This window comes from Diorhabda carinulata, chromosome 8 (genome assembly GCF_026250575.1).
Source record: "Diorhabda carinulata isolate Delta chromosome 8, icDioCari1.1, whole genome shotgun sequence".
Taxonomy (NCBI): Eukaryota; Metazoa; Arthropoda; class Insecta; order Coleoptera; family Chrysomelidae; genus Diorhabda; species Diorhabda carinulata.
Window position 1 is genome coordinate 7181530 of NC_079467.1, and position 26840 is coordinate 7208369.

General features: G+C 32.7%; 1 protein-coding gene across 3 annotated transcripts in view; it reads right to left on the reverse strand.

The window, feature by feature from the left end:
• LOC130897504 (E3 ubiquitin-protein ligase HERC2) overlaps positions 1-26840 on the reverse strand; it is a 102286-nt gene that overhangs the window by 26203 nt on the left and 49243 nt on the right. For all 3 annotated transcript variants that reach the window (XM_057806397.1, XM_057806398.1, XM_057806396.1), the window contains exons 24-34: positions 26033-26665; positions 22591-22780; positions 20419-21173; positions 19975-20206; positions 15928-17262; positions 13476-13855; positions 9796-9985; positions 6858-7410; positions 4613-4997; positions 4072-4557; positions 1877-2005 (exon numbers count right to left, since the gene is read on the reverse strand). In XM_057806397.1, coding sequence (XP_057662380.1) covers positions 1877-2005; positions 4072-4557; positions 4613-4997; positions 6858-7410; positions 9796-9985; positions 13476-13855; positions 15928-17262; positions 19975-20206; positions 20419-21173; positions 22591-22780; positions 26033-26665 — 5268 coding nt within the window. The remainder of the gene's footprint in view (positions 1-1876; positions 2006-4071; positions 4558-4612; positions 4998-6857; positions 7411-9795; positions 9986-13475; positions 13856-15927; positions 17263-19974; positions 20207-20418; positions 21174-22590; positions 22781-26032; positions 26666-26840) is intronic.

Sequence of the window (26840 nt, forward strand, 5' to 3'; positions counted from 1 at the left end):
TCTACTTCTAACATGACACAAACATTTAAAGATTTGTCTTCATTTTTCAGTAGGTTTTTGCGCCATAATTTGGATAAATATTTTACTGCACTAGATTTTTTGAACTTTTCACAATATTCAAATTAAACGAGTTTATTTAATCGTACATGTACAATATTTATCGTAACTTTGGTGGAGATACTGTAAATGTAGCTGTAACTCCGAAATTATTACATTTAGATATAGAGAATATTACATGAAAAATAATCAGTATTTCTTAAGGATATCTAAAAATACAAAATATATAGGGTGATCCATTTGAAATAATAAAGATATTATTTTTCTGGAAAAAGGAAAGATCTGACAACAATGTAAACACTACTATAATACCGGCCGTATCACAAGACACAAAAATTTATAAAAATCGTAAAAGCCATTTCCGAGATAATTGAAACGTTCCATACATAAAATTGACTCTGTATATCGAAGAAAAGAAAACAATGGAAGGTATACTCGTATTTATAGGTAGAAATCAATTTTGACTTTAGAAAACCAAAACTCTACTCCACAAAGTTTTGATGACTTAATTGAATACATGGAAGACAGTAACCCTTCTACATCTACATGTACAGTAACGAGTTTTCATATTAAATCGGGCATTTATATCCCAAATAATTCGAAAAGGGTCATTTTTAATGGGTAGTTTAAATATCTCACAAATTCATCTTTCTACTACAAAGAAATGCTAAATCGTCTTGCCGTATTTATAAAAATGTTTTTAACCAATGATAAAGTGGTTCAAATGTCCTAAATATATTTACAGTAACATTTTCTCATTCAAATTTATTCATAATTCCAAGGTGATGTTAAATGATATCATTCTGAAACCTTTTTTCAATTTATTTACTTAATGAACAATGAAAGCACATTTGTGCCCTGAGGTATCGATCTACAGGGTGTTCCGGGACTTGATGTAAAAAATTCAGGGAGTGAGTAGATGACTTAAAAATAATGCTGTGAAATAAAAAAATGTTTATACATTCCAATTTTTTTTATTATGTAAGTAACACGATGTTCGACAGTATGCAGTTCAATTAGAAATGTTTGATTGCGTTTTAATACCTCCTGTAAGTTTTTTCAATAAATAATTACAATTTATCATAATTTTTTTCAGAATGTCTCTTTATGGTGAACTGTTTCGTTGGAAATGTACAACCATCTAAAAATCTACATATCTCCTAAACCATAAATTTTATCAAGTTAAATGAATAGTACCTTTTTGTTACAAAATCTATTGAATAATTAATTTCGAATTTTTTGCATCAACATCCTATTAATGCTTCAACTTCATAATAAGCTTCAAGCCAAACAGCTTAAATAACACAACTATTGTTTTGAAAAAAAACTGTTTGAAATGTATACAGGAACAGTAGTTTATATCGGGCCAGCACTATCATTGAAAAAACCTACTACTATTTTCAACAAGTTTCAAATTACGTGTTAATATACTGGGTATGTCGGTTTTGTGAGGTCAACCCCCTATAATGACTGAGCTATTAGGTTATAATTGATGGAAGTTTTATTCAATCCACCCCACAGCTTACAAAATATATAGCTTAAACTTAGACTTGACTGATTTTTCAACTTTTTTACTTACACACATATTAAATGATACATAAATACAAAAAAAAATGCATATGAGGGTGTACAGCGATATACATCATACAAAAATAAAATTTAAATTGTATAAAATAGACTTAACAGATGCTGTCAAGCTGTAATTGATATTAGAGGAGAAAATAAGTGCTATTAAAATAGTTTTTTTTAGTTTTATTTCAAATTCCTTCTCATACTTTTATCATCAATTTTCAAACACATATGCGTTGATCGTACTTACATTTACTGAAGTAATTTCGGTAATGGAAACAGGAGCTTCTCCTCCGCCAAAAGCAATTTCACCATCTTTGTTCAATGATGAAGCGTTGATCACCGATCGATCCAAGGGCGTATCAGATGAGCATGTCTCCTACAATAAATTATGATGTTTATATTTATCAAATGTTCAAATCCACATAACATTTTTCAGTACAAATGGAACTGTATAAATACGAGTACATACATATACTGAATTACTTTAAAAAACGTATCACGTATATTACTAATTTAGGTTTCAAAAGTGTAAGCTGCATACTGTTCCTTTGTTTCTCATTTGTGTTAAATCCTTTTAGTTTCATTTGACTGATGTTAGTGTTTGATAGTCACTTTCTAATATACAGTCAGTGTTTTTTGTTAAATATTTTTTCAGTCGCTACTATATTAACCACTTTCAAGTTTTTGAATAAATTAATTTGTTTGCGATCTCACCAACCGAAAAGTTTAATAAGGTTTTAGTGTCGATATCAAAACGTCTTTTAGATTTATAACGCTTACCAGAGGCAGATTTTTTGGTATATATTAGGTGAAAATGTTTCTTATATTTGCCACATCACCTATATATAAAAGAATTGATGTGATTCGACCTCAATTGACGTCGATAAACATGAGAAGCCATCAATCAACATGAAGTGACAATTGACCTCAAGTTACAAGTGACAATACTTGACAAAAGTTGACGCCAGTTCACTTGAATATATAGGAATTGATGTAATTAGACTTTAATTAATGTCAAAAGACATCAATCAATTTAGAGTGATAATGGACCTCACTCGGCTGTAATCGAAGCTAATTGACAATATTTGACAAAAGTAGACGCGAATTCAACTGAATATATAAGAATTGATGTTACTCGACCTCAATCAACGTCATAGACATCAGAATCAGTTTTTATAATATCTTTTAAACTTTGATTTTTATATATAATGCTTACCAAATTTCTTTCTAATTATTGTTGATGATCTTTTATAATATCCTTCAAAAAATTATTTCAAACAAATTTTGTAAATTCATTTTCGTGGAAATTCGAAATGTGTATTTGTTTGGAAAACAAAACGAATAGATTGAACAGTTTTCTGAGTGGTTATATTTATGCCAGGATAGTACATAAGAAGCAGAAAACTAAGCAGCCAACAGCTATACCACTACATCGTCATGTCCACTACTTGGGCATCATTTGAGGGATGGAGCCATCCCGGTTTTCCTCAGATACGTTCCAGTTCTCATCTCTGTCATATATAAGACTTGTTTTAATTTATAATTAATTTGTATTCGTTGTGCTCTCTTGAATACGGGGGTATGCGAACTTTATTTCCTTTTTCATTAATATATTAGTGCTGAGACCTTGATGCCAAATGCTCAAAGACTATCTAAGTATCATCAATAAACCGATTTTGAGAAAGGCCGAATTATTGGTCAGCACGAGAACAAGTTTTTCTTAAAGAGAAATCTCTCAACAACTGAACAAGATCATCGCTAGCTTTTTCCTAGTTGAAGGCAGCCAATTTCGAAAGAAAGGGGATCCATACAATGAACAAAATATAAGAAACATTGGGTAAGGATACTAGCCATACGACAAATGTGAAATTTTTTTCTGAACATTATACTAACAAGCTTGGTCTTTCCGTTGGAAATATGAGTAGAATATGGTCATTTTCGACATAAATCTAGATTTTGTTTATGATGAATCCATCGTCACGTCACCGTAAGAAAATACGATGTTCATAATATGTTTTGAACCACAATTCGACATTTACCAAAATTTAACTTCTAGAGATTGCATGGATAGTGTCAGGGAATCAGTTTATCTACCTTACCTACTGATATTAAATAATGTACTCTTCCAGCAAGGCAATGTCTTAATACGGCAACCGTTTCATTACAGTACATAGTGGAAACCTATATCAGTCTACTCCCTAGTTCGGTTCAAAAAAATCCATTGGTTATAGAGAGCATGTTTGAGATATGATTAACCAAAGCATGCTCTTGTACAGCTATCAATGCCATACAAACAGCATGCAATTGATGGAAATATACTTGGATAAGGAGCAAAATGTACTTAACTTCTATATATCAGGTAAGAAACAATCGAAATTGTTAGAAATCACTTCTATATAAAAAAATTTTGATTGTTTTGTTTGCATTTAAAGTGTATCTTACCTTAACATTATTCTTGATGTAGGTATGACTACACAGAGCCTTCACTATCGCCTGTCTTAGTTGTTGTATATACATGGCATTTAAAATGTGTTGCAACGCCTGCTGTTTCGCAGTATTACTTTCCAAAGACATTACAATGCTGCTTAACGTTGGGGCATTTTTATCTTTTATTCTCATTTGAGATTTCTCGCCATCATATAATCCCAGAATAGAAGATCCTAAAGGATCTTTAGCGACAGGAAATATCACTGGTTCAACTTTTGATGTAGCTTGTGTATCTTGTAATGTCCACGCAATTGAGTGTGAGCTACCACAAGCAACTCGGTTAATATGGACGTCTTCTAAACCATGAACGAGTGCCGGTTTTCTATTGACGACAGTAGTACCATTGCCTTGTTGACCGTGATCATTATCTCCCCAAGCATACACCTGACCGTTTTCAGTAACTGCTAAACAATGGAGAGCACCTACCGCTACATGGACAATCTGTGAAAATCAAATATTATTGTGACATGAATTTTACGTGACAGATTATACTTGCCTTTTTATCTCTCAACGTATCTATGATAGTTGGCTTTCGAACATGTTGATCAGTCCCGTGCCCCAACCTAAAATAATCTCCTTTCCCCCATGTCCATATTTCTCCAATTTTGGTTAATGCCAAAGAAAACTGAGCCCCGCATTCAATTTGTATAACTCCTAATGCATTCAGTCTTTCTATATTGTGAGGAACGTTGCATCCTTCAGATCCTCCTCTACCCAATTTACCAAAATCTCCATCGCCCCAAGAAAATACAAGACCTTCGTCAGATAAAGCTAATGTTTGGGCATCCCTGCTACCACAAGCGACTTGGATAATGCGGTGTCCTATCAAAGATTTTATTAGTTTTGGTTTGAGTTGGGTTACATTGTCTCCATGGCCTAACCTACAAAGGAATAATTAGTTTTATACAAGTATAATATAGCTTTGAAACAAATGAAGTGAGTTTGTTTTTAAAGGTTCTTAGTACTTATAGTTTTCTGTTAATCTGACATGTATACATAGATAGTTTTTTCAGACCTTCTAAGGATTATGCAACTGATCACTAGCAAACTATGTTTGTGCTATTCTATGTACTGGTGGATCATCTATTTATTATTATTTATGCCTTACAAGGACTTGGAGAAAGACATAATACGGGACAAATCTTTGTCTTGGTGTTTTAAATCGCAAAAACCAGCCTAATTTGCATTAGTTACGAACCCACTGTACTGACCTGGTTTTTTTCAATATTTTCCACCTCTAGGAATTTTCTTAATGCTTGAGGAAATGTTGACGGTGCAATATAGAATATTTCTGCTACCTGTACTTGTGAGAAGTCTTCTCCACCTTGTTAATGTTCTAGAAAACTTCGATTTTGTAATATAAAATCTTTGTATTACTTGTTCTTGTGAGAAGCCTTCTCCTTCTCCAGTACACTTTTCAGGGGTAACACTATGTTTTTACCAAAAGATTTCGTTAATTTCAAAGCTTTAATAAAGTTATAGACCTAGTTTGTGTACTTTGACAAAATTTCATTGAATTAACTAATATGCATTATTTTTGCTGCAGAATGTATTTTGAGACAAAAATTCTACTTGTCTACTATACAATTTTCTAGTTTTTTCACTTTTATCATATATTGAGATCATGTTCTGAGATTTTTCTTTCCTGTCTATCGTTTTCCTTGTTTTATCCCATTTATATGAGATGGAAATATACTTTTAAAGTTCAATTTTTTCCTGAATATAGATTTACCTGCATCTTTGCAACTTTTACTCAATTTCTGATTTTATAATTTTATATATAATATTGATTTGTCTTAGTGCTTAATGTGAGTGCGACTTCAACTTATTTATAATTAAATATTTATCTGTATATGTTATTGATACAGCATTACATCTTTATATTTATTTGCTAAATGTCAATTCTGTGTACTGAACACATTGTTTGCACTACCACTACATCAAAACTCACAATTACACTGTCTGACATGCGTTTAGATAACCAAGTTATCGTCTTCAGAGACTGAAGGTAAATAGTTTACTTTGAATATCACCGGCTCCAAAAATTCCAACTTAGTTGAGTTCTGTGTACTCGAAGCTGTTTCGTTTCAACAAATGTGTTAATTTATATTATAATTACCTTTTATTTGTGGCAATCTAATAACACATGTTTGCTTTAGTCAAAGTTCATACTCGGTCGATTTTTATTGCATTGTTTTTTTGTTCTTGTTTTGTTCTTTCATTAACTTGCATACTTGCCCTTGCATTTGCATTAATGTACAATTTTGGGATTATTTTGTTAATTCTAGTGGTTCAAAAAAGCCAGAGAAAATTCAGCAGATAACCCATTTGTAAAACTAGATGTAGATTGATTGTGAAATAATGCAATTGAAAAAAATTATATATCAAGTTATTTGTAATGATGCGACATTAAACTGGTGGTCAGTCTTCTGACAGGTCACTGCCTCGTCAAACATCACCTTCGATGATAGGCATAGCATAGCATAGACAAAAACACCAAAAAAATAGCCTCCTTTTGGGAGCAGAAGAATATTTACAGGGTTGTACAAAATATCTTCTAGATATAGGCAGAGTGGCTATAAAGCCAAAACGACTCCCCAAACAATCTACAATCTATTTGCAATGGAAACTACATTTTAACTAAATCATTTATCAACTACTAGAATAATTATTTCTTGTTAATACAAACATTCAGTGTATTTTTTTTTAAATTGCTATGACCAATGAAACCATGAACCTACCTTCCATATTCTCCAAGGCCCCATGTATATAATTCTCCGCTACTTGTGATGGCGGCTGAGTGAGAACTTCCACAAGCTATATCTCTAATCTTCTTACTTTTTAAAGCTTCGATCATCCGTGGTTTATCCAAATTAAGTCTATTACCGTGTCCCAGTTTGCCATCTTCTCCTTCGCCCCACGAAAATACCTTACCGTCTAAAGTAAGAGCCATCGCATGTTTTCCACCAGAATGTACAGCTACTTTTTTTATCACATATTGACTTAAAAATGGTATAGGTCTTGGTGTTGGAACATTATTATTATGTCCCAAACCCAATCTACCATTAGTACCTTCACCGCAGGCATATAATTTTCCTTCCTGTGATACTATAAAGAGAGACTTCGAACCACCGGCGATATGTGTCGGTTTTAGTTGACTGAGATAGTCTGAGAGAATTGGTAGTTTCACTTTCGAACCTTTCATTCCGCCAAGTTGGTCCTTATCATTTAAGCCCCATACATAAACCTTGCAACCATTCGTGTTCTGAGGAAATTCCCCGTTAGCTTCTTGAGCTAAAAAATAATAAAATAAATATGTACAGTTACATATTATGCTGACTTGTATTGAAATATTGTCATCTCATTTTCCAATGGTATTAATAAATAAAGAAAAAAAATTAGATAATTTTCAATAATTCGATTAAAATGATAATAGCAAACGATATAGCAACAACGGTATGAAGACGACAAGAATCGGACAAAAATTTTTTAACATAATCTCTAATTATACGGAATCTGGTCGCATTAACTCAATCTTGTTGGAATTCATACTAGCAGAGTTTGCTGACAAGACAATAATATATAGGATGGATCTAAGATGAGGGATGGAGTTGGATGTGCAGGGTACATTTAGAATAGAAAGCAATCTTTACGAATCAAATTACTCGCTATATCTAGCATATATACTGCGGAGCTGTATGTTATCTTACAGGATTCTTTCCTGGCTGAAGTCAAATAAAAAAGATGAGGGTGTGATTTTATCTAGATCAGCACTGTGCGCCATAAAAAAACTCATCAAAGAATGAAATGTCCTATTTTATGTGACATCAAAACTATATTATTAAATTTGAATATAACATTCATTTGAGTTATTGGAATTCAAGGTAATGAAAAAGCTGATCGATTAGCAAAAGATTCAGTACTTAATGCAGTTTTTTGGTACGTATATAAAGGAAGACATGCGATCAATTCCATAAAAGATGAAATATGCATATCCTGGCAGAACGCTGGGATACCGCTTCACGATCCTCAAATAAAACCTATTTTCAAATTTATCCTACCTTACCCTCACCTCCAAACTATATTTTGAGATACACAACTTCGAAATTTAACTCAGCAAGTTTACTTAGAATGAAGACTGGTCATGGGTATTATACAATCATCAGCCTGTACCTGCGATGAGAATTCTTGTGATGATCTAAATCACATTTTGTTCGATTGCAGCAATCACATTCATGAAACAAACAAGTTATTACAGTCACTTGTTAAACAAAACTACTCCCTACCTCTGAACCTCGCACACATTTTAAACATAGATAATCGACATACTTTAGATCTATTAGTAAATTTTGTCAACGATAATAAAATTAATATTTAAATAGTATTATTGAAAAATTCGGTGGCTGATGGATTTGCTTCCAAGCTATTTTCTTTCACATACACACACACATTTTTTAACATAATAGAACAGTAGAGAAGAGATACGAAATAAACGAAGCAACCGAAAATATGACAGTATGAACAACAACCACCAAATATGAGGTAGGCATAAGTTATTTATGCTTGTAAACAATACCAAAAAACCAAAAAGTAAGTAAATAAAAGTAAGAAAACAAGAATGCATATATTTAAAACATGCATTGAACCGATCATGGCCTACGCTGCAGAAGCATCGAATTATATAGAATAAGAATTGAATTTTTAAAAAACAAATTACAAAAACAAAAATGGGACCCAAGAGATGAAATGAAATCAATAATAAATCAGGAGCTTGATGAGACATTAGAAATACAAACCATGGTAAGATTTTACAAAGTACAAAGAATTAAATACATAACACAAAAAACAAAACACATCTTCATGAAGAAAAATAACTCGATACTACTAATAGAAATAAAAATAATAGAAATAAACGGACGATAAAATGTAAGGTGGAAAGATCAAGTGAAATCGAACATCAAGAAATTATTATTTAAAAAAATGGAAACACCAGGCACCAGGGTCTATAGAAAGAAGGAAAGTGAAAGACCTTGGATGATAATTTGCAAGACAAAACATATAAATATTGAAAGATGAAAGAATTTAGATCGGAAATATAAATAAATGATAATCTAGACAAGATTCTTCAAATTAGCTCGTTGCCAGTTGCTTTTTACAAAATACCTTTTTCTTTGTGGAAGAAAACAGAGTGATACTCATTGAACCATTAACGCCAATACTAATAACCAATAGCAATTATTTCGCAGATTGGCTTTAAATATTGCAATAATGGATTTGCAATAATGAAGTTACACCATTTAAAAATAATTATGTAAATGAAATGAAAAATTCATTCCTAAATACAAACGTTGCTGTTAATCGCTTGATCATAAAGATGACTGAGAATAAGGTTAATTATATTTAATAAATATTAATAACACAAAATTATTGTTGGTATTAAATTTTGTATTTAACAATTTAATATGTTTTTATATTTTTATTTTATTTATCATACAATAATTCATTATAATATTATTGTAATTATTTATTTTTAACATCAGACCCTGTTTACAAGACGAAAAATCTTTGAACAAACTATACCTAAGCCTTCCTAGTGAATCACTTGTATTTAGCGATTATTGTTTTACAATAGGTAGTGATATAATTTATCACATTGTATAATATTAGAATAATACTTACTAATCGTAACCATTGAAGCTCCTGTACCAGAATCTTGGGTTAGATCCCAGTCGTTGGCCAAAAATGACACAGATGTTTTCAATTCACCATAAGATGGCCTTTTTATACCCACTATTGTAATTCCATGAATTTTACAGTCTATACCATTATTCCGACATTTTATTATGTTTATTTCTATCAAAGGATAATGCTACAATTGAGATGAGAATTAATTTTGGAAACAAATTTGTAACCATATTTATAATCATCTTAAATTATGGAAAAAATGGCATTGAAGAAGTTAATATTTATCTGAATTTAAAATATAATAATTTATCAATATATTTCGCTGTAATCAATGGTACAGTGTGGAATGGTGACATCAATTCAAAATTTTTATTAAAACCTACATTCTACTATCCGATATAGAAATATGGAACCTGTAAAACTGAAGATGTGATCTGAAGGCAAATTTTAAGTCAAAAAATTCATAACATATATAGGTACTTCACGCAGGCCTTTTTGGCCCATAGTATGGAAGTGATTCCCTTCTACTCTTTCCTATTTTTTGCTTTCGTTTTCCAGTCCTGAATTCTTCTCTCTCTTAGACCCTCCATCACCTCTGCGTATCATATTTTTCTTTGTTCTTCTTTTTTTCTTGTTCCTCCTTGTTCTATGTCCATCATTTTTTTGTTGGTCTAAATTCGGCATTCTCTATATGTGATCCAGCCACTCTATTCTTTTGGATCTTATAATTTTGCTTAGCTCCCTATATAATTATTTCTTCTTCTCAGCCACAAATCTTTCTCCTTTTTATCGCCTAGTATCTTTCCCATATATCTGACTGTTGGTATTATTTTTGTTTTGTATAGATGTAGCTTCGCCTTTCTGGAGATTTTTTGGAATCTTATTATCGCATTCAGCGCTCCCAACTGTTTACTTCCCCTTTACTTTCTCATTCTCTCTTCCAGATTTTCTCTCTCGTCACCCTCAACCGCCCCAAGATATACATAACTTTGAATTTGTTTCTTCTCTTGTTGTTTCTTCGTTCAGTTGTATTGACAAACTTCTCATTGCTCTTTTCTATTGAGATTTTATCATTATAATGAACTTCGATTTATATTCGTTGACTCGTAGATTCACTGTCTCTGCCATTTCTATGAAGGCTCTGCGGGTTTCCTTAAGCTCGGTTTCCGATGTTGAAAGGATTACTACATCGTCTGCGTATACCAGTAGTTGCGTTGTTCTTGTTTTTAGTGTTCCTGTTCTGTTCAAACCGATTTCACGTACTATCCATTCTAATACTATATTGAGCAGCGTAGTGGATAAAGAATCTTCCTGTATTAGTCCTGTGTTGGTCTGGAAACATTTTGATATTCTTTGATTTGCCTTTACCTTCGTTTTTGTATGTTCGAGTGTCATTTGCGCTAGCTTTTTTGGAATACTAAGATCGTTCATAATGCTGTACAAATGGTTCCTGTTCACAATATCGTAAACTTTTTGGAAATCTATCCGAGTAAATTGGCATATGGTATTCATACCCCATTCTTTGCGTTTGCCTCAGAGTGAAAATGTGGTCTGTGCCTGATCTTCCAGATCTAAGCCCACATTGGTAGAACAAGTTTTCTCCATATACTCTCAAACATTTGTCTATGGCCTTGTTCAAAATTTTGTAGGTTGTATCTAGTAGCGCTGTATCTCTATAGTTTTTGCATTCATTTCTTTTTCCTTTCTTGTATTGGTACCATTATTGCCATTTTCCACGTTTCTGGTATTGTCTTTTGTTTCCATATACTGCTTATCAAATGATATATTCTCGTCTTACAGTTCCACCATACTTGATTAATTCTGCTCTATTTCGTCCTCTCCCGTGGCCTTGCCGTTTTTTAGCCACCGAATTATTTCTAGTATTTCCTCCTTTGTTGGTGGCAATATATTTTCCATATTATTCCAATCTTGGGTTATAAGCTCCTCCCATTGTCCAAATTCGTTTTCTGCGTTTAATGTTTCTTTGAAATGCTCTTCCCATCTTTAGATCAATTCGGTCTCATCTCTTATTATTTCCCCTTTGTTATTTTTTATATAAATAGTATTTTAATCGCCTTGCCCTTTATTGTATTTTATTTATTTTTACAAATTCTTCATTTCTTTGTTTTGAAAGCTTCTATCAATACATTAAATTCTGGTCTTCATTCCTTTGTGTCTCTTTGCTCTACACGTTCTTCTTTGTTCTTTGCTCTTCATACAGTTTTTCATCTTTATCTGTTCAGGTCTGTAGCATTTTCTATTTGGCTCGTTTAATCTTCTCAATTCCTTCTTTACATTTGGCATCAAACCATTCGTCTCTTTTTCCCTGCTTCATTTTCTGTGGTATTATTTTACTTGCCGCCTTCTTTATGGTTTTCTCTTAATGTTTCAATTCTCCATTAATATTATAGCTCTGTTGTTCTATTAGTGGTTCTTCGTATTTTTTCTTTGTTGTTTTATTATCTATGAGCTTTCCCACCTATAGTCTTCATGTTCGTCCGATCTTTTGATTTTTCTTTTCTTGTTTACTATTAAGTGCTTTTTTGAAATTACTAAAAAATGGTCTAGTTGGTCTATTAAGAAATCATTGATTTGATTAGAATAGTTCCTACTTGGAATAATAAACTAGAATAAAAACAACAAAAATACAACAAAAAATAGGAAAATGACTGCCCATTTATACACACGAGAAGTCGATAAATATCTCTATCTGTAATTTATTTCAATTTTTGTACAATACTGATGGCTTCTCCCCCAATTTTGTTAAAAATCACAATTCTTCTCTTTTTTCGCCACTCATTTTGCTGACACGCAATCTAAACACACTTACGGAATATCTGTATAATAACGAACAAGTTCAAACTTGTAATGTGCGTTGAAAAACTGCAGTGGTTACCGTGGAGAGAAAGAAATTCTCATTATTTGATAGCCTCATATAGAGAACATAATCGGAAATTGACAACAGGCTAATAAATATAGGAAAAAAAATAAACACAATAGAAATTTGCTTATTGGGTGTTGAGCTTGGGAGCACTATGTTCTGGCATAGTCACGTGGCCCAATTAGCTTCACAAAAACTTGGAGCCCTCTTTGAGACCAAAAGCCTATACACTCCGCAATAGTTTCTTTTCCTCTACAAGGTCCAGATTCGTCCATCTTTGGAGTATTGCTGGCAAGTTTGGAGTTCGGCTCTTAAGCATACCTTTAGATGCTAGATTCAATACAGGAAAGAGCAACGATACGCAGTTCGCCTGCAGACGCCAAAAACGTTAATTTATCGGGATTCCTTTCTTTGGAGAAGTGTAATCCTGTGGAATCAGCTACCAAGGCACTTCTTTCCCGATTACTACAACCTGCAGAAGTTCAAGATCAATATCAACAGGCATCTCCACAGTACCTCCCCACAGCAGGCACGGCTCGAGTGAAATAGGGAAGACCAAGAAAAAAAGATTAACCAAATAAGAGAAAATAGAGATAATAAGAGAACAAACTGACAAAGGCAATGACAAAAATAAGTACACGGAAGACTTAAATCGTCATCTGACACCTGAAAAGATAAAAGAAAAAGAGAAGAAACATTACAAATGTGATGAAAAAGTAAGAAACGCCATCTTTTCCAAAATATTTTTGTTATTGAATAAAGTTAAAAATTATTAGTTATTATGTATACTAACCTTTTCCATATTAGACAATAGCAACACCGACGTATCGTGATTTTTGACATTAACAACATTCAGTACCGTCATAGAATTCATGGCATATCCTCCATTTACAACAATAACAGAAGGCATGTAGCTATTATCTCCTGGATCTACGCCAACTTTCAAACTCTTTACAGTGACATCTGGATAAACTTCCAATCTAATCCAATGTTTACCTTGTGAACCGTTACTTTGCCAGATGGTTCCAGGTATTTCAAAACGAACAGCATATTTTGATGAAACTGTAACGTTTTTTACTATTCGTCCCCATTCTGTTATCAACTCTCCATCAAGATCAATGGTATCATGTCTATAGTATCGACCAGCTCTACCTGCATGGACTTCTGGTGACCCTATAAACAAAAAAAATGTTTTGTAGCAAATGGTAAAGAATAAAAAATATATTTTGTATATACATAAAGGAAGATATCATGGTGTTAAAGAAAAACTTTAGGTGGTACTTTTTAATGTTTCTAACATAAATGTTGCATTAAATTCCCAATTTCCTATCCATTATATCATAACTAATGCTGAAACTAGATATTTTTTATTATGTTGGTAGCAAAATAAAAAAATTCTAAGAAATAATTTGACGCATTTAGACACCTTCGTGCTAATATCTAGGTAGGTATTTTCCTGTAAAAAGTTCTATTTAACCATCAGATTAGAAGTTTAGTGTTTGTAAAGTAAAATTATTAAACTTTTTTTCCTCTAAATAAACATATGTGCTGGCACCCTGACAAGAAAAATTTTCTTTGCCAAGTTCATTTAGTGCCTCTAGAAATTCAAACACAAACTTCGACTTGATTGTTTGTGAGTTGATCGCTTTACAACCACTTGACTGTCGCATAACGTTCCTACATCTTATTTCTAATAGGTCTTGTCTAAATTGAATTGTGCACACCTTCCAATGGCTAAGACACTCGCTTGGAAAGTGCGAGGGTAGATTCCAATTGATTCGGAGTATTTGGTTATAGATCTAAGTATTGCTATCCCCATTTCATATTGTTTCATTTTTTGATGTCTTCATTATCTTTAGACTCAACGTGCAGCGTTGGACATATCATGAGGTTTGTTCAATGTGAACAAAAAATTTGAACAATTCCATATTTTGGAGATTGCTGCGACACCTTCTCTTATATTAATAATGCATAGCTGTATATATTTTCGTTAAAGTGAAATAATCTGATTTCAAAGTAAGTTTAGTGAAATGGAATACAGATGAGTTTAAATGCTTTAGGTAGAGCAAAGGAGATTTCTGAATTACCAATATAGTTTTATGTATGTTTTATTTTGAGGCATAGTTTTTTACAGATATGGATGATTTTATGTTTGGTTCTTATCATGATATCTTCTTCCGAGTTATTTGAGAATAACTGAAGTGGTCTGGCAGAATTAGGGCTAATGAGGGTTTATCCACAGTATGATTATAATTTCCAAAATCAACCAAAAAGAACAAAGATGGTTAGGTTAGGTTCAAGACTCCTAAAAATACGAATGCCAAAAATATATTGATGAACAAATAGTCCTGAGCGAGGGCTAGAATATTTGTACCTGCTATCATGTCAACGATTCAAAGCTGATCTGGGAATACAGTAGGAGACCTAATGAGGAACGTATGAAATGAAGAGCCAAAAAAATATTGCAAAATATTTATACTAGCCCGGAACCCTTTTATAGTATCGAGAAAAGCAACTAAAATAATAGTTTCGGAAGAAGGAAGAATCTGAAAGAGAATTACTCTGTCGATTTTTTCCAGGGACTGCAAAAAGTTCTTTCGGATTTTTACTACGGCGAGATCTAAGGAATATCTGGATTTTATTAAAAATATGCTACACCCTTTCACTGAATTTTTGATCATTACCGTTTCAAAAACTATCTAATGAGACTAGGTCTAGCAGAAGCTAACAATTGCAGGCTCTGTTGGGAAGTGGAAGTAACAATGGATGATTTAGTTACATAATACGTTATCATCAAAAGTTTATAAAGACAAGGTTTTGAACGAGAACGAGATGAGGAAACGTGATCTTAAAGTAACCACAAGTAGTTGAGGAAGAACTGTAGATGATTCTACGGAAAAATCTAGCTCTCCTAGATTGTAATTATTATTCCTATACATAATCTAATTTCTTAGTCTGTGTAAAAATAAATATGTACTCCCTACCCCTGTGGGCATATTATTTATAATTGTACTACTATGGGAATAAGCTGAGTATAGTTCAGCAAGATCCATCTACAAATTTTACCATTGAATTGTTATAAAGGATTACAGGAGAGTGGGGGAAATACGATCAAATTTAGAAAACATTCTGAAGAAAAGTTCACAACTTTATAACTACTTTCAAGAGACTGATATGAGCAGCCGGGGACGTTTTTCTGACATAATCTATTACTTTTTATTCATATTAGTTTGCCATCATCTTACCTGGTTCATCGATTCGTGAAAAGGGATGCCTGTGATTTTTCTTTGTGTAGAAGCAATTATCGCATAAATCGAAACTGTCGCAGGATTTACATTTAAATCTTGGTCCTCGTATCGGCATTATACAGCATCCGTTACAACTAACGCCATCGTGGCAAGATGGTACTATTTCCATTTCGGTGATCAATCCAGTCCAATTTTGTTGTTTGGGAAAATCGACGGTCAGATCGTGTCCGTTTGGAGAAATTGCTGAAACTACACCGACACTATCATGTGTGACATAACCCCATTTATATCTAGGAGTTGTAACATTGGGTTTCACACGAACTTTGTCTCCTACTTTAATTGTAGATGGTGCTGGTAAAGATGGTGGAAAACCCAGTAATTCTATGTGAATAAATCGAACCCAATAGGTGCTGATCTTATGCTGCCAATTAACTTGCAAATTCAAGTCGTGTAAACCTTCTCTGTCTATTTTAACGATTTTTCCAATGTCACCAAGTTGGACTTCTTCGTAACTTTTACAACACCTCACTAACATACCTACTTCGGCGTTATCTCTAACATACATAGCATATTCGTCGTTTGACAAAAACTGCGATCTTCTAGCGTAACTTTGGTGTTTCTCGTCTCCGTAAGTATTCATGGATTGTGCCCCAAGGGCATTATCATATGATATCGATTCCGTTTCGGAGTCATAAACAGAAGATAATGAATCGCTATCTTCAGCGGCTACTTCGGGATGTTCCAGAAGCCAACTAACTATTGATTCTGGTGTGGTGTAGCTATCGGGGGTTATTGCTAATGATTTAATAGCCGCCTCGACAGCATTTTTCGTGAAACCCATTTCTACTATTTGTGATACCATTGGATGAGGGGGAGTTTCGTCTTCTAATTCTCTTCTCTTGTTGGTACGCTCGCTTACTACACTGTTTACAGAGCATTCGCTATTTGGTGTGGCTAGTTCACTGTTACATCTAGTGCCGTTTTTAGGTGTTGATTTTTCGTTATTAATGTTATTAGCGGGAGTTTCGAAACTTCCTTCTGCAGCTAAGAATTGGCTTAAATTTAAGGCAGCTAGTTGCATTTCTTCAATTGTAAAACCGGGTTTTAGCGGACTCGGTTGTATACATTTAGAAAGTAATTTTTGTATCAGCAGTATCGGTTGTTGATTCAATTCCTCTTCAATTGACTGTTGTTCTTGAGATTGATCCATACCATTTATTGGATATTTCAATACTTTGCGTAACTTGTATTGATTTGTATATAGTATCCTACTTGCATTTAGCGCGTACAACATGTTCTGTTGAGTTCTCAAATAAGCCAAATTCACTTGACCTATAATAGAAAAGCAATTTACAAATTTATTCCTTATAAAGATTACTAATAAACAGTAAACTACACGAAACAGAGTTATTTTGTATACAGGGTGTTTCAAAAAAAGGTGATCCCATTTCTAGGATAGATAGAAAACTGAAAAATATTTGGGGTTTGCTCAGTAAAAAATTTTCGTAACGCCATCCGTATTCAAATAAAGGATGTTTTGGAAGTTGATACATCCAATGAATTTGTTTTTATTTTTCAATATTAGATTTATTAAGCAAAATTTCAAGTGGCCTCAAACGTTATTTAATTGCTTGTACAACAAAAAGGTACTTTCGATAAAACTCGATGCTGTGTACCGTTTCCGGAGTATTTTCTTTTGAAAATTATGAAGTAATAACCGATGCTGGTAATGATAATTAAACAAAAAATTACAAGATGAACATTTCGAAAAAAGGCTAATAACATAAAATATAAAGAATTCACTGTCCCCCGTTTTTTAAACGGTTGAAAGTCAGCTATGAGATCAGTGAGTGACGTTGAATTCTGTCTTTTAATTCTTGAGGTGAATTCACCTCTGTAACATAAAGTTTTTCTTTAAGATAGGAAGAAACTGTGTAATCCAAGGGATTAAAATCGTATGACCAAGTCCATGACCAATGAATCGGAGCTTCTGCACCTCTACAAATCCATCGATTTGGAAAATCGTTCCTAAACCAATTACGACACCTTCTATCAAAAAGCGACGGAGCTCTATCGTGCATAAAAAATAGAGATCTTCGCTAGTTTAGAGTTAAATCTTCTAGTACATCGAATAAGTGATTGCTTAAAAATCCAGGTACATGTCACCATTAAAATTTCCAGGTAGAATGTGATAACCTATTATTTTGTTACCTAAAGTTGCTGCCCAAACATTAACTTTAAATTAGTGCTGGTAATGTGATACCCTTTTGATATATGGATTCTCATCACACCAGTGATTGTGGGAGTTGAACATACCTTGTCGCGCAAAAGTGATCTCGTCATAAAATGAATACATTTTGAAAAACTTGGATTTAGGGCTGTCCTTTCTTACAATGTTTGACAAACATCCACTCTAAACAGTAGATCCTCTGGCAAGGCTCTTGGTTTCGCCTGTAATGATAAGGGTGTAGCTGTTGATCTTTAAGTATCCTCCAAATACTTGAAGATGTATTTATTTGTCTTGCCATATTCCTTAAGCTAACTGTTGGGTTTTGATCAACTAAATTTGATATCATATTTTCTTTATTAATGGTTCTAGTTGTTCTTGGTCTACCAGAATTTATTCTGACAACGTCATTCAATGGCTCTAAATGTATTTTGACTTGGTAAGTTTCTTCGAGGAAACTTTTCTGTAGAACGCGTAACAACTGCACTATATTTTTCTAAACACTCGCCTAAGATTAGTAACATGTCAGTGTATTCAATATTTGAATACATTTTATATTATTGACTCAACTTCATAAATATCAATGAATGACAGTTTTCCAGGTCACACTGAGAGAAAATGCTATTGCCGTGTAAAATTCCAAGTTAAATAATTATGGGTACTCAGTTATTGGGGCCCTTAGTATGAAAAAAAACAACAGTTTGAGTCCCAGAAACGACCACCTAGAAGGTTCATTGGTGAAAAAAAATTAGTATAAACGGGTTTTAGTTTACCTTCAGCCTCTGAAGACGATAACTTGGTTATCGAAACGCACGTCAAACAGTATAATTGTGAGTGTTGGTGTAGTGGTAGTGTAAACAGTCACTATATCTATGAACTAAGTTAACCACACAGTGTCATAAAGATAAAAATATCAAAAATGTAGTAGCTGAAATGATAATTAAATATATGAACATATAGAGAAAGAGTAACAAAGTATTTTGAATCTTGATCACTCCATTACAAATTACAAATTACCAACAAAATAGTAAATGTGGATCTAGGTGAAGACACTACTGATGAACTCAAAGATGATATAGGCGGTTTAGAGTGAAGATAATGATAATTTTTTATTTCATGGAAATTAATCAAATATATCATTACATTTTTAAACTGAGAAAATAATTTCTGTAACAATTCGGCGATTTCCCTCCCTCTCAGACCTGGAAAGGTCAGTGTTGTCAATATCCATTATTCCAGACAATTATGTGATTTGACATTTATTTGTAAAAACTTGGAAAACCAAAAATGTTCATGTTATTATTGTAAATTGCTATTAATAGTTTTTAGAAGAATCAACAAGAACCAAATATGGTAAAACAAACAATATTTTTGACGATTTTTCCAAAAAAACTCAGATATCTCTAAAAACCACAAAAATTTTGTAGATTTTCCATGTTTTTACCAACTAATAGAGTGAATATAAATTCCCCTATTTTTTAACTTAGAATCCACTGGCATTAAGGAAAAATAGAGCCGCTATTTGAAAAAATTGAGTTACCAAATTTTATATATAGTCTAAATCAGCACCAATTTTTGCCAATTAGTTTGTAAAAAATAGAATTTTTTTCTGAAGGCTATATCTGTCATGGAACTAGCATCTGAAACCTTTTAGTAACATAATAAGATTATTTGTAAATTCTAAAAATTGCAATCCAATTTCGGTAGTCTTAAATAACTGAAATAAGTTCCTTAAAAAACTTTAGTTTCTGATATATATGTGAACTCAGCTCAACTGTACTCAAAATCAAAATTTTAATTAACAGACTTAAGCTCACCATGGAGTGATTTCCTATCGTGATTATTAAAAGAATGTCTAAACATCAATAGATTTGCCCAGGTCTTGACGAAATTCTCTCCCAGTAGCATCCTATCAAAATTGAAGTCTGGTCCCTGTACTAATTTAATACTATTTATGGGAACTTTCTTAACTTCTCCGGATTCGTGAAGCTGCACCCACAATTTTCCTTTCGGAGTTATTCTAACTACAGTTCCTTGAGATCCCTCGACCTAGAAAAGTTACAAAATTTTTTAAACTTCATTAAAATGTTTACGCATAAATTGTGCCTAATAACATCTAATGTACAATAACCTCTAAATATAAATTTCTAAAAGGGGATATTTGGTAACTTCTATTTGATTTTTGAAGAGCTACTCACTACATCAGAATGAAATAGATATTATGTTACAAAAATGTTTTGTATTCTGATAGATAAACTTACCTCCGCCAATGCTCCAATTCTAGGTCTGATATCCCAGGCGCCAATCACATTCAAACAAGCAACCACCATGTAATGTTGCTGATCACTAGCCGGTGTTTCAGAGAGCATGGACGTCGACAAGCAAGAGTCACTCAAAAAATATGCTGCTAAATTCAATTTTTGTATCAAAATAACATTCAAGATTTGATTCCAGCCGAGTATACCGTGCAACATCCTCAATAAATTTATAATTTCTTGTGCCAAAGTACCACTATGAGACTGCGTCAACAATACCGATGATTTAGTAATAGTCAGTGGTTTATTACAAGTGTCATATGAGCAGGTCAGAATAATTCTTCCCAATATATTTAGGAGTTTTTCTAAAAGTACAGGTATTTCTGGATTATCCATATCCCAGGATTTCAAAACAATTTGTAGCAATCTCACTGTCAGAATTTGTTTGAGAAGAATAGATTCGTTCACTCCCGTATTACTAGATGGCGACAAAAATCCTAGAAGCATTTTTATCCAAGGTTTGGTGCTAAACGCTCTACACAGTTGATCAGTTTGACATATGCTACGGACTAATGTAAGATCCACCCATTCCGAGCAAGTAGAACTTAAAGACGAGCAAAATAGACTACTTAAACCGTGTAAAGTATTGGGATGGAGATTGTTATTTGTTAAACCAGTACTTATCGCTATGTTTCTTAAAAAGTTTATACTAGCATCCCTCAATAGTCGAATCAGTTGATTATCTTTTACCAGTTGAGTTCCTAAAATAAAAAAGTAGTTATTAAATTGAATAAGTACAATATTAATTACATCTATTTTACTTTTTATACAAAAAGAAAATTATAAACAAACAAAAATTCAACGAACTTCAGTTAAAAAAAATATAAATATATAACCAGTATTGGTCCAAATCTGATAACAAGAATATTGCTATGTAACAAAATAGTTTTATTCAACACAAGTAGATTCATAACAATAATGTATCCGGAAAAAAGAAGTAAAGATGAAGATATTATGTTCGCACAGATGATGAAAGTGACAATGAGATACAATAAAAAAGTAAACGTAGACAAAAAATTTTGCAGAATAAGATGAGAAAAGCATAACTAAATATAACAATCAAAGAAAAAAGCAAAGAAAATATGTAGATTGATAAAAAGAGAATCTTTAGAAGAGCAAATAAAAATTATAGAGGAAGAATATCAAAGAAAGGAAATTGAAAAGTTTTGCAAAAATGTTAAACGAATACGAAGACAAAACGAGAATACTACCACATATATAAAAGACAAAGAAGGTAACCTTGTAGGCGACAAAGAAGAAAAAAATTAGGATATGGAAAGAATATTTCTTCGAAATATTTAATGTCAAAAATGGACGAAAATGCACTCGAAGAAATAGCAAATGAAGAAAACTTTGAAAATCAACTATACGGCTTTACCGAACAGAGAAGTTGAAGAAGTGATAATTAAGATGAAAAACAATAAAAATCCCGGAGAATAACAAAAGAATAAATAAAATATGGCGGTGAACAGCTTGAAGAAGAAATTTTCAATTGACTTGGAAGCTGGAATTTCTGGAACCGTTGTGTAGTGGTGGTGTAACAGTGTATTCAGTATATTTACACCTCATTACCAACTCGGCAAAAAAACAGTTCTAACTATAGAAATGCAGGTACACTCCTTTGAGAATCACTGGATATTACAAACACTTGTTAAAAGATTAAGTGAAAAAATAAATAGATGAATCAACAAAATCCATCAAATAGATATAGAAAATATATTATGACTGGGACTCAGTCGCACGTCATCTGACGGTCATAAGTTGTAAAGAGGAGTAAAGGAAATTTAAAGGAAGGTATGAAAAAATTGGTGGATCAATTGGGTAACCATTGAGATATGTTATATATTTTTGGATGAAAATGGATATTACGAGACACTCTGAAAAGTTTTTCTACAACGTTCTAAAGCATCGCAAAAATAAATATAAGGCAGGGCTTCGCAGTACAGTAGGATTAACTTTTACATTTTTATTGACAAATCTTACTCGCATATTAACTATTGGTCCCCATCTTTTTATTGATAAAGGTAATTATTCAAATAAGAAAAAAATGTTATAAATAATATTCAAAAAATATGAATTAAACCAAAAATTAAGTGGAAATAACCACAAACATTTCACCTGGGTCACTGGGTTCCTCCGATTCTGATTCTGAAGTTACAGGTGATGGGGGCGAAGCTAAAGTTAGATCGTATTTTCCTTCTATGCCCATTCTATAGCTGTTTGTGGTACCGTTACTCCATTCCACTCGAACCCATCCGTCGTCTCCTAATTCTCCTATTACTCGACCTTCTCCAGGCGGGTTACCATCCTGAATTGCAAAATAATATAAATATAAATCATTAAAAATATTGTGAGGAAATGAGGCAAATGTTTTACCCTAGATATTGTGTATTATACAGGGCAGACATGAGGAACTTTAGATACTTCTTTCATATGTAGACCCTCGGAGAGGACATCATGAGGCTATTAATTGAGTGATTTGGGAAATTGGTCATAAATTTGTGTGTTTACACAGCTTATTCATTTTTTGAATGTTCTCATGATGCAGTACACTATTATTAAGTATTCGACTGGTATTAGCGAATTTTAGAGATTCCAGGACCGGTTTTGGCAAAAACATTTTAGGTATACGTATTGAAAAATTTGCACCATATGTAATATTTTTTAAATGCAATAAGTGATTTTTTAACTACATAAATAACCAATGAAAACGCCATCTGTGAAAATGTAGCACTTTTATTCAATTTTTAGTGAACAATCAAATCTTACAATCAACTACAACTTTACTATCACTTTTAGTACGGCAGCGACGGGGGGTCCCTAGCCGTTTCATATTCTCCTCAGTTTTAGAGAGTTTTCCTGTTTTCTTATACGCAGAATCTATTTTTCGAGGGTGCCGAGCCCAAATCTGATCGAGTAATTTGTTAAAAACAATTTAATTGTTTAAAAAGCTATACCTCTTAAACAAAGAGAGATAAGATTTGTTTTAAGATCTACAGTTTTATTGCAACAAATCAATATTTAAGAATCTGTCGTCAACATAATGCAAAATTGACAGTTTTCTCACTTGTTCCCTACATGATGTAGAAACATTTAAAGTAGCTCAGTTTAAACGTTAAAGTTCAAGCTTCAAAATGAGATGTGGTAGATCTTTTAAATATTATCTGTTAAAAAGTTACATAAGTTTGAATGTACAAATTTCACTTTTACTTCTTTATAGTTTCTTTTGTCATTGATACAATTGCCAAGCGTAATCAATCATTGGTACACCCATGATTCAAGAAATAACTCCATATAAGAAGTTTGAAAAAACAGTATATCCATTTCAATGACAATTCTAATCTACCCCCACTTAATGCAACGAAAGGTGACCGGCTTTTCAAAATAAGACCTATCGTAGAAACTTTTAATAGGACTTCTTTTAGTAGAGTTCCATTAGAGGCAACCTTTGGGTGGATGAACAGATTTGTTCCATTAAAGCAATAATTTGAAAAGGTATAATTCCAAAAAAGCATGCAAATGGGGTTATTAGATTTTTGTATTAAGTAGGGTCTCAAGTTCCGCCCATAAAATAGAACCTGAAACAGGTGCTCAAAATTTTGTACTCCCCAATGTACAACAGTTAGGAGCATCTTCAATCATAGTGGCCAGAATGGTACGGGGTATACCAAGACATCAGAAATATCAAATTTATTTTGATCATTATTACTTTACTTCCTTGGCATTACTGGAATATTTAGCTAAAGAGGTTATATTGAGTCTTGGGACTGTACGACGCAATTGCCTTTCAGATTACAATCTACGCGCAACAAGAAAGTAACGTAAAAATAACGCGGATTTTCCGTTGAATATTAATGGAATTGATGTGTCAAACATTATATGGAAAGACAACAATGTTGTAGCACTGGTGTTATATTTTGCTGGTGGATTGCCGAAGACCCAAGACAGACATTATGATAAGGCCAGAAGTACATCAACGCCCCCATATCGCCGAAGAATATAATGGGCATAGGGGAGGCGTAGATTTGATTCACAGTATTAGGGGAAAGTATAAAATTTTGATAAGAAGTAAAATATGGCAGGTTTGGACGTTTTATCACTTATTGGACCTGTCAGTGATAAACAAGAATCTTTAGCAGATTTTCGACTTGACTTCGGTGAGACTAGGTTTGAATCCTAAGATCGATACCCGAAGTTCAAATGAAAATGTAATTCAAGACAAAAAATACGACCTAGGCAGCGCAATAATTATACTTTTTTGTAATACTAGTGGAAACAATCCCCATAATATCCATGATTCAATGAAGCAACTAACAATTCGGTAACAAAAATGTATAGATGCTGTTGGGTTTCATTTCGAGAATCTTGTTTAAATTATTTTATTCTTTTTACAATTATTGTACAGTATAGTATTGCACAGTTTACCTTTTAGTAGAAATACCTGAAATTATAAAATTTATTTAAATTAATACCTTATTATGAGATATGACATTATGGTTGTTTATTTTTGGCAAGATTTATAGTTCACTAAATATTGAACAAAAATCACTTATTGGATTTGGCACAAATATTTTACAGGGGGCAATATTCAATACGAATCCCTAAATTGATTCCTCCAAAGCCGGTCCTGGAACTTTTAAGTTGAGCTAATACCCGTTGAATTTTTGGTAGTAGTGTACTACATAATAAAAAGAATCAAAAAATCAAATAAGCTGTGTAAAAACTATAGCCAATTAAAATTTATGGTCTATTTCACAAAATTAATAAAGAATAGGAGTTGACACTTTTAAGTAGCCACATTATATACTCCCTGAGGAAACCATATGAAAAAAATTCTTTGGCCTGACAACCCTTTTCTTATGGGGTAAATGAAATTAAAGTTTTGAAAGAAACAGCGGTTTCACATATAAACGAATTAAAAATTGAGATTGAAATAAATTCCATAGCCCAATTACAATTTTTTTTTTTTAAATTTTGGGACAAGGATCAATATTTTCAATAATAATTTTTTATTTAAATAGTGTACGAAAGGTGTTCAAAATTGAAGATATGACGTTATATCAATGGCAACACTGAATTTGAACTATTGAATTTATTTCATATCACAGACTCATATTGTATACATATTGTGACGAACGCGTCTCCTCCCTAGAGACGGTCCTGCCTGGATATGATGGGATTATAAAATTCGGCCATAACACGGCGCCCTTGATGTACGTTGGAAATACATTCTTTTGAATCATTTCTAGGAAGGTATATTTATTTATTTGTTTTGTTTCTTTATTTTCTAGAAGTTTTCAAGAATTCTTTTGGGATATATAAGGAGTTTGTGTAGCGCAGTTTAGTTAGTTTTTATAATAAATAGTCGTAGGGAACAGACCGAAATAGAAAGTAATCGAAGAATTTGAATAAGTTATTAATGTGTTAGTGATAAGTGAATTATTATACGTTAGTGTAGTGTGAAGTATTCAAATAAATTAAGAACGTAAGAGACAGTGTTTATTATTTCCCCCTCGAATAGAAATCGTATAAATAAATAGGAAAACATTACAATATTCACCTGATCTCCCCATTTCCAATCGGCTCCCCTTACCACCTTGGTTCCCAATTTCATTAAATTGGCCAATTCTTGTCCCGACAAACAGCTTGTTTTTGGTTTGTGGCTTTCTATCATATCGGCGTAAAGTACGTAAAATTCTGATACCTTCCTCACTATTTTCTGATCAGATCCGGCTTGTTTCAATAGACCTAATACTGAGCTTATTACTCCACTATTGATAATCGGGCTGAGTTCCAAAGCATTATACCTATTACAGGATAGTATTCCTAGTATTGCTAATAACATTCTAGCTCTCGGTACGTCCCGCAACAAAGTGTAAGTACCCAGATTCAAGTTAACTTTGGCGCTGGTGCTCTTAGCTTTGCTACTTTTGGATGGTACGTCTCTCAAAATCAAAGCTCTTAATGTTTCTATGCACCATTCTGTTACGGCTAATTGAGAGAGCAAAATGTCGGTTTTTAAAAATGGCGTTACCAAATCTATGTTATCTAAACAGTGATGACATTTCTCGTTTTTGTTTAAGGATAAGTAACCATTCATAATGGCATATTTGACGGAAGTTAGGAGGGTTGCTTCATTTAAAAGATTATGTATCATTTGAAGGCCTTCTTTTCTTGTTTTGCACCTTTTTACCTGAAAAATAAGAAAGTTTTAGGTATACGTAAACAACTTAAACTTACAATGCCTACACTTTACTAGAATGTAGTGGAAATGTGTAAGTGAGAATTTCTTTAGTTCGGTTTTTTTTGTTGATGAGTTTTACAGTAGCTATAATTTGAGTAGTATTAAAAAAGTGTACAAAATATGA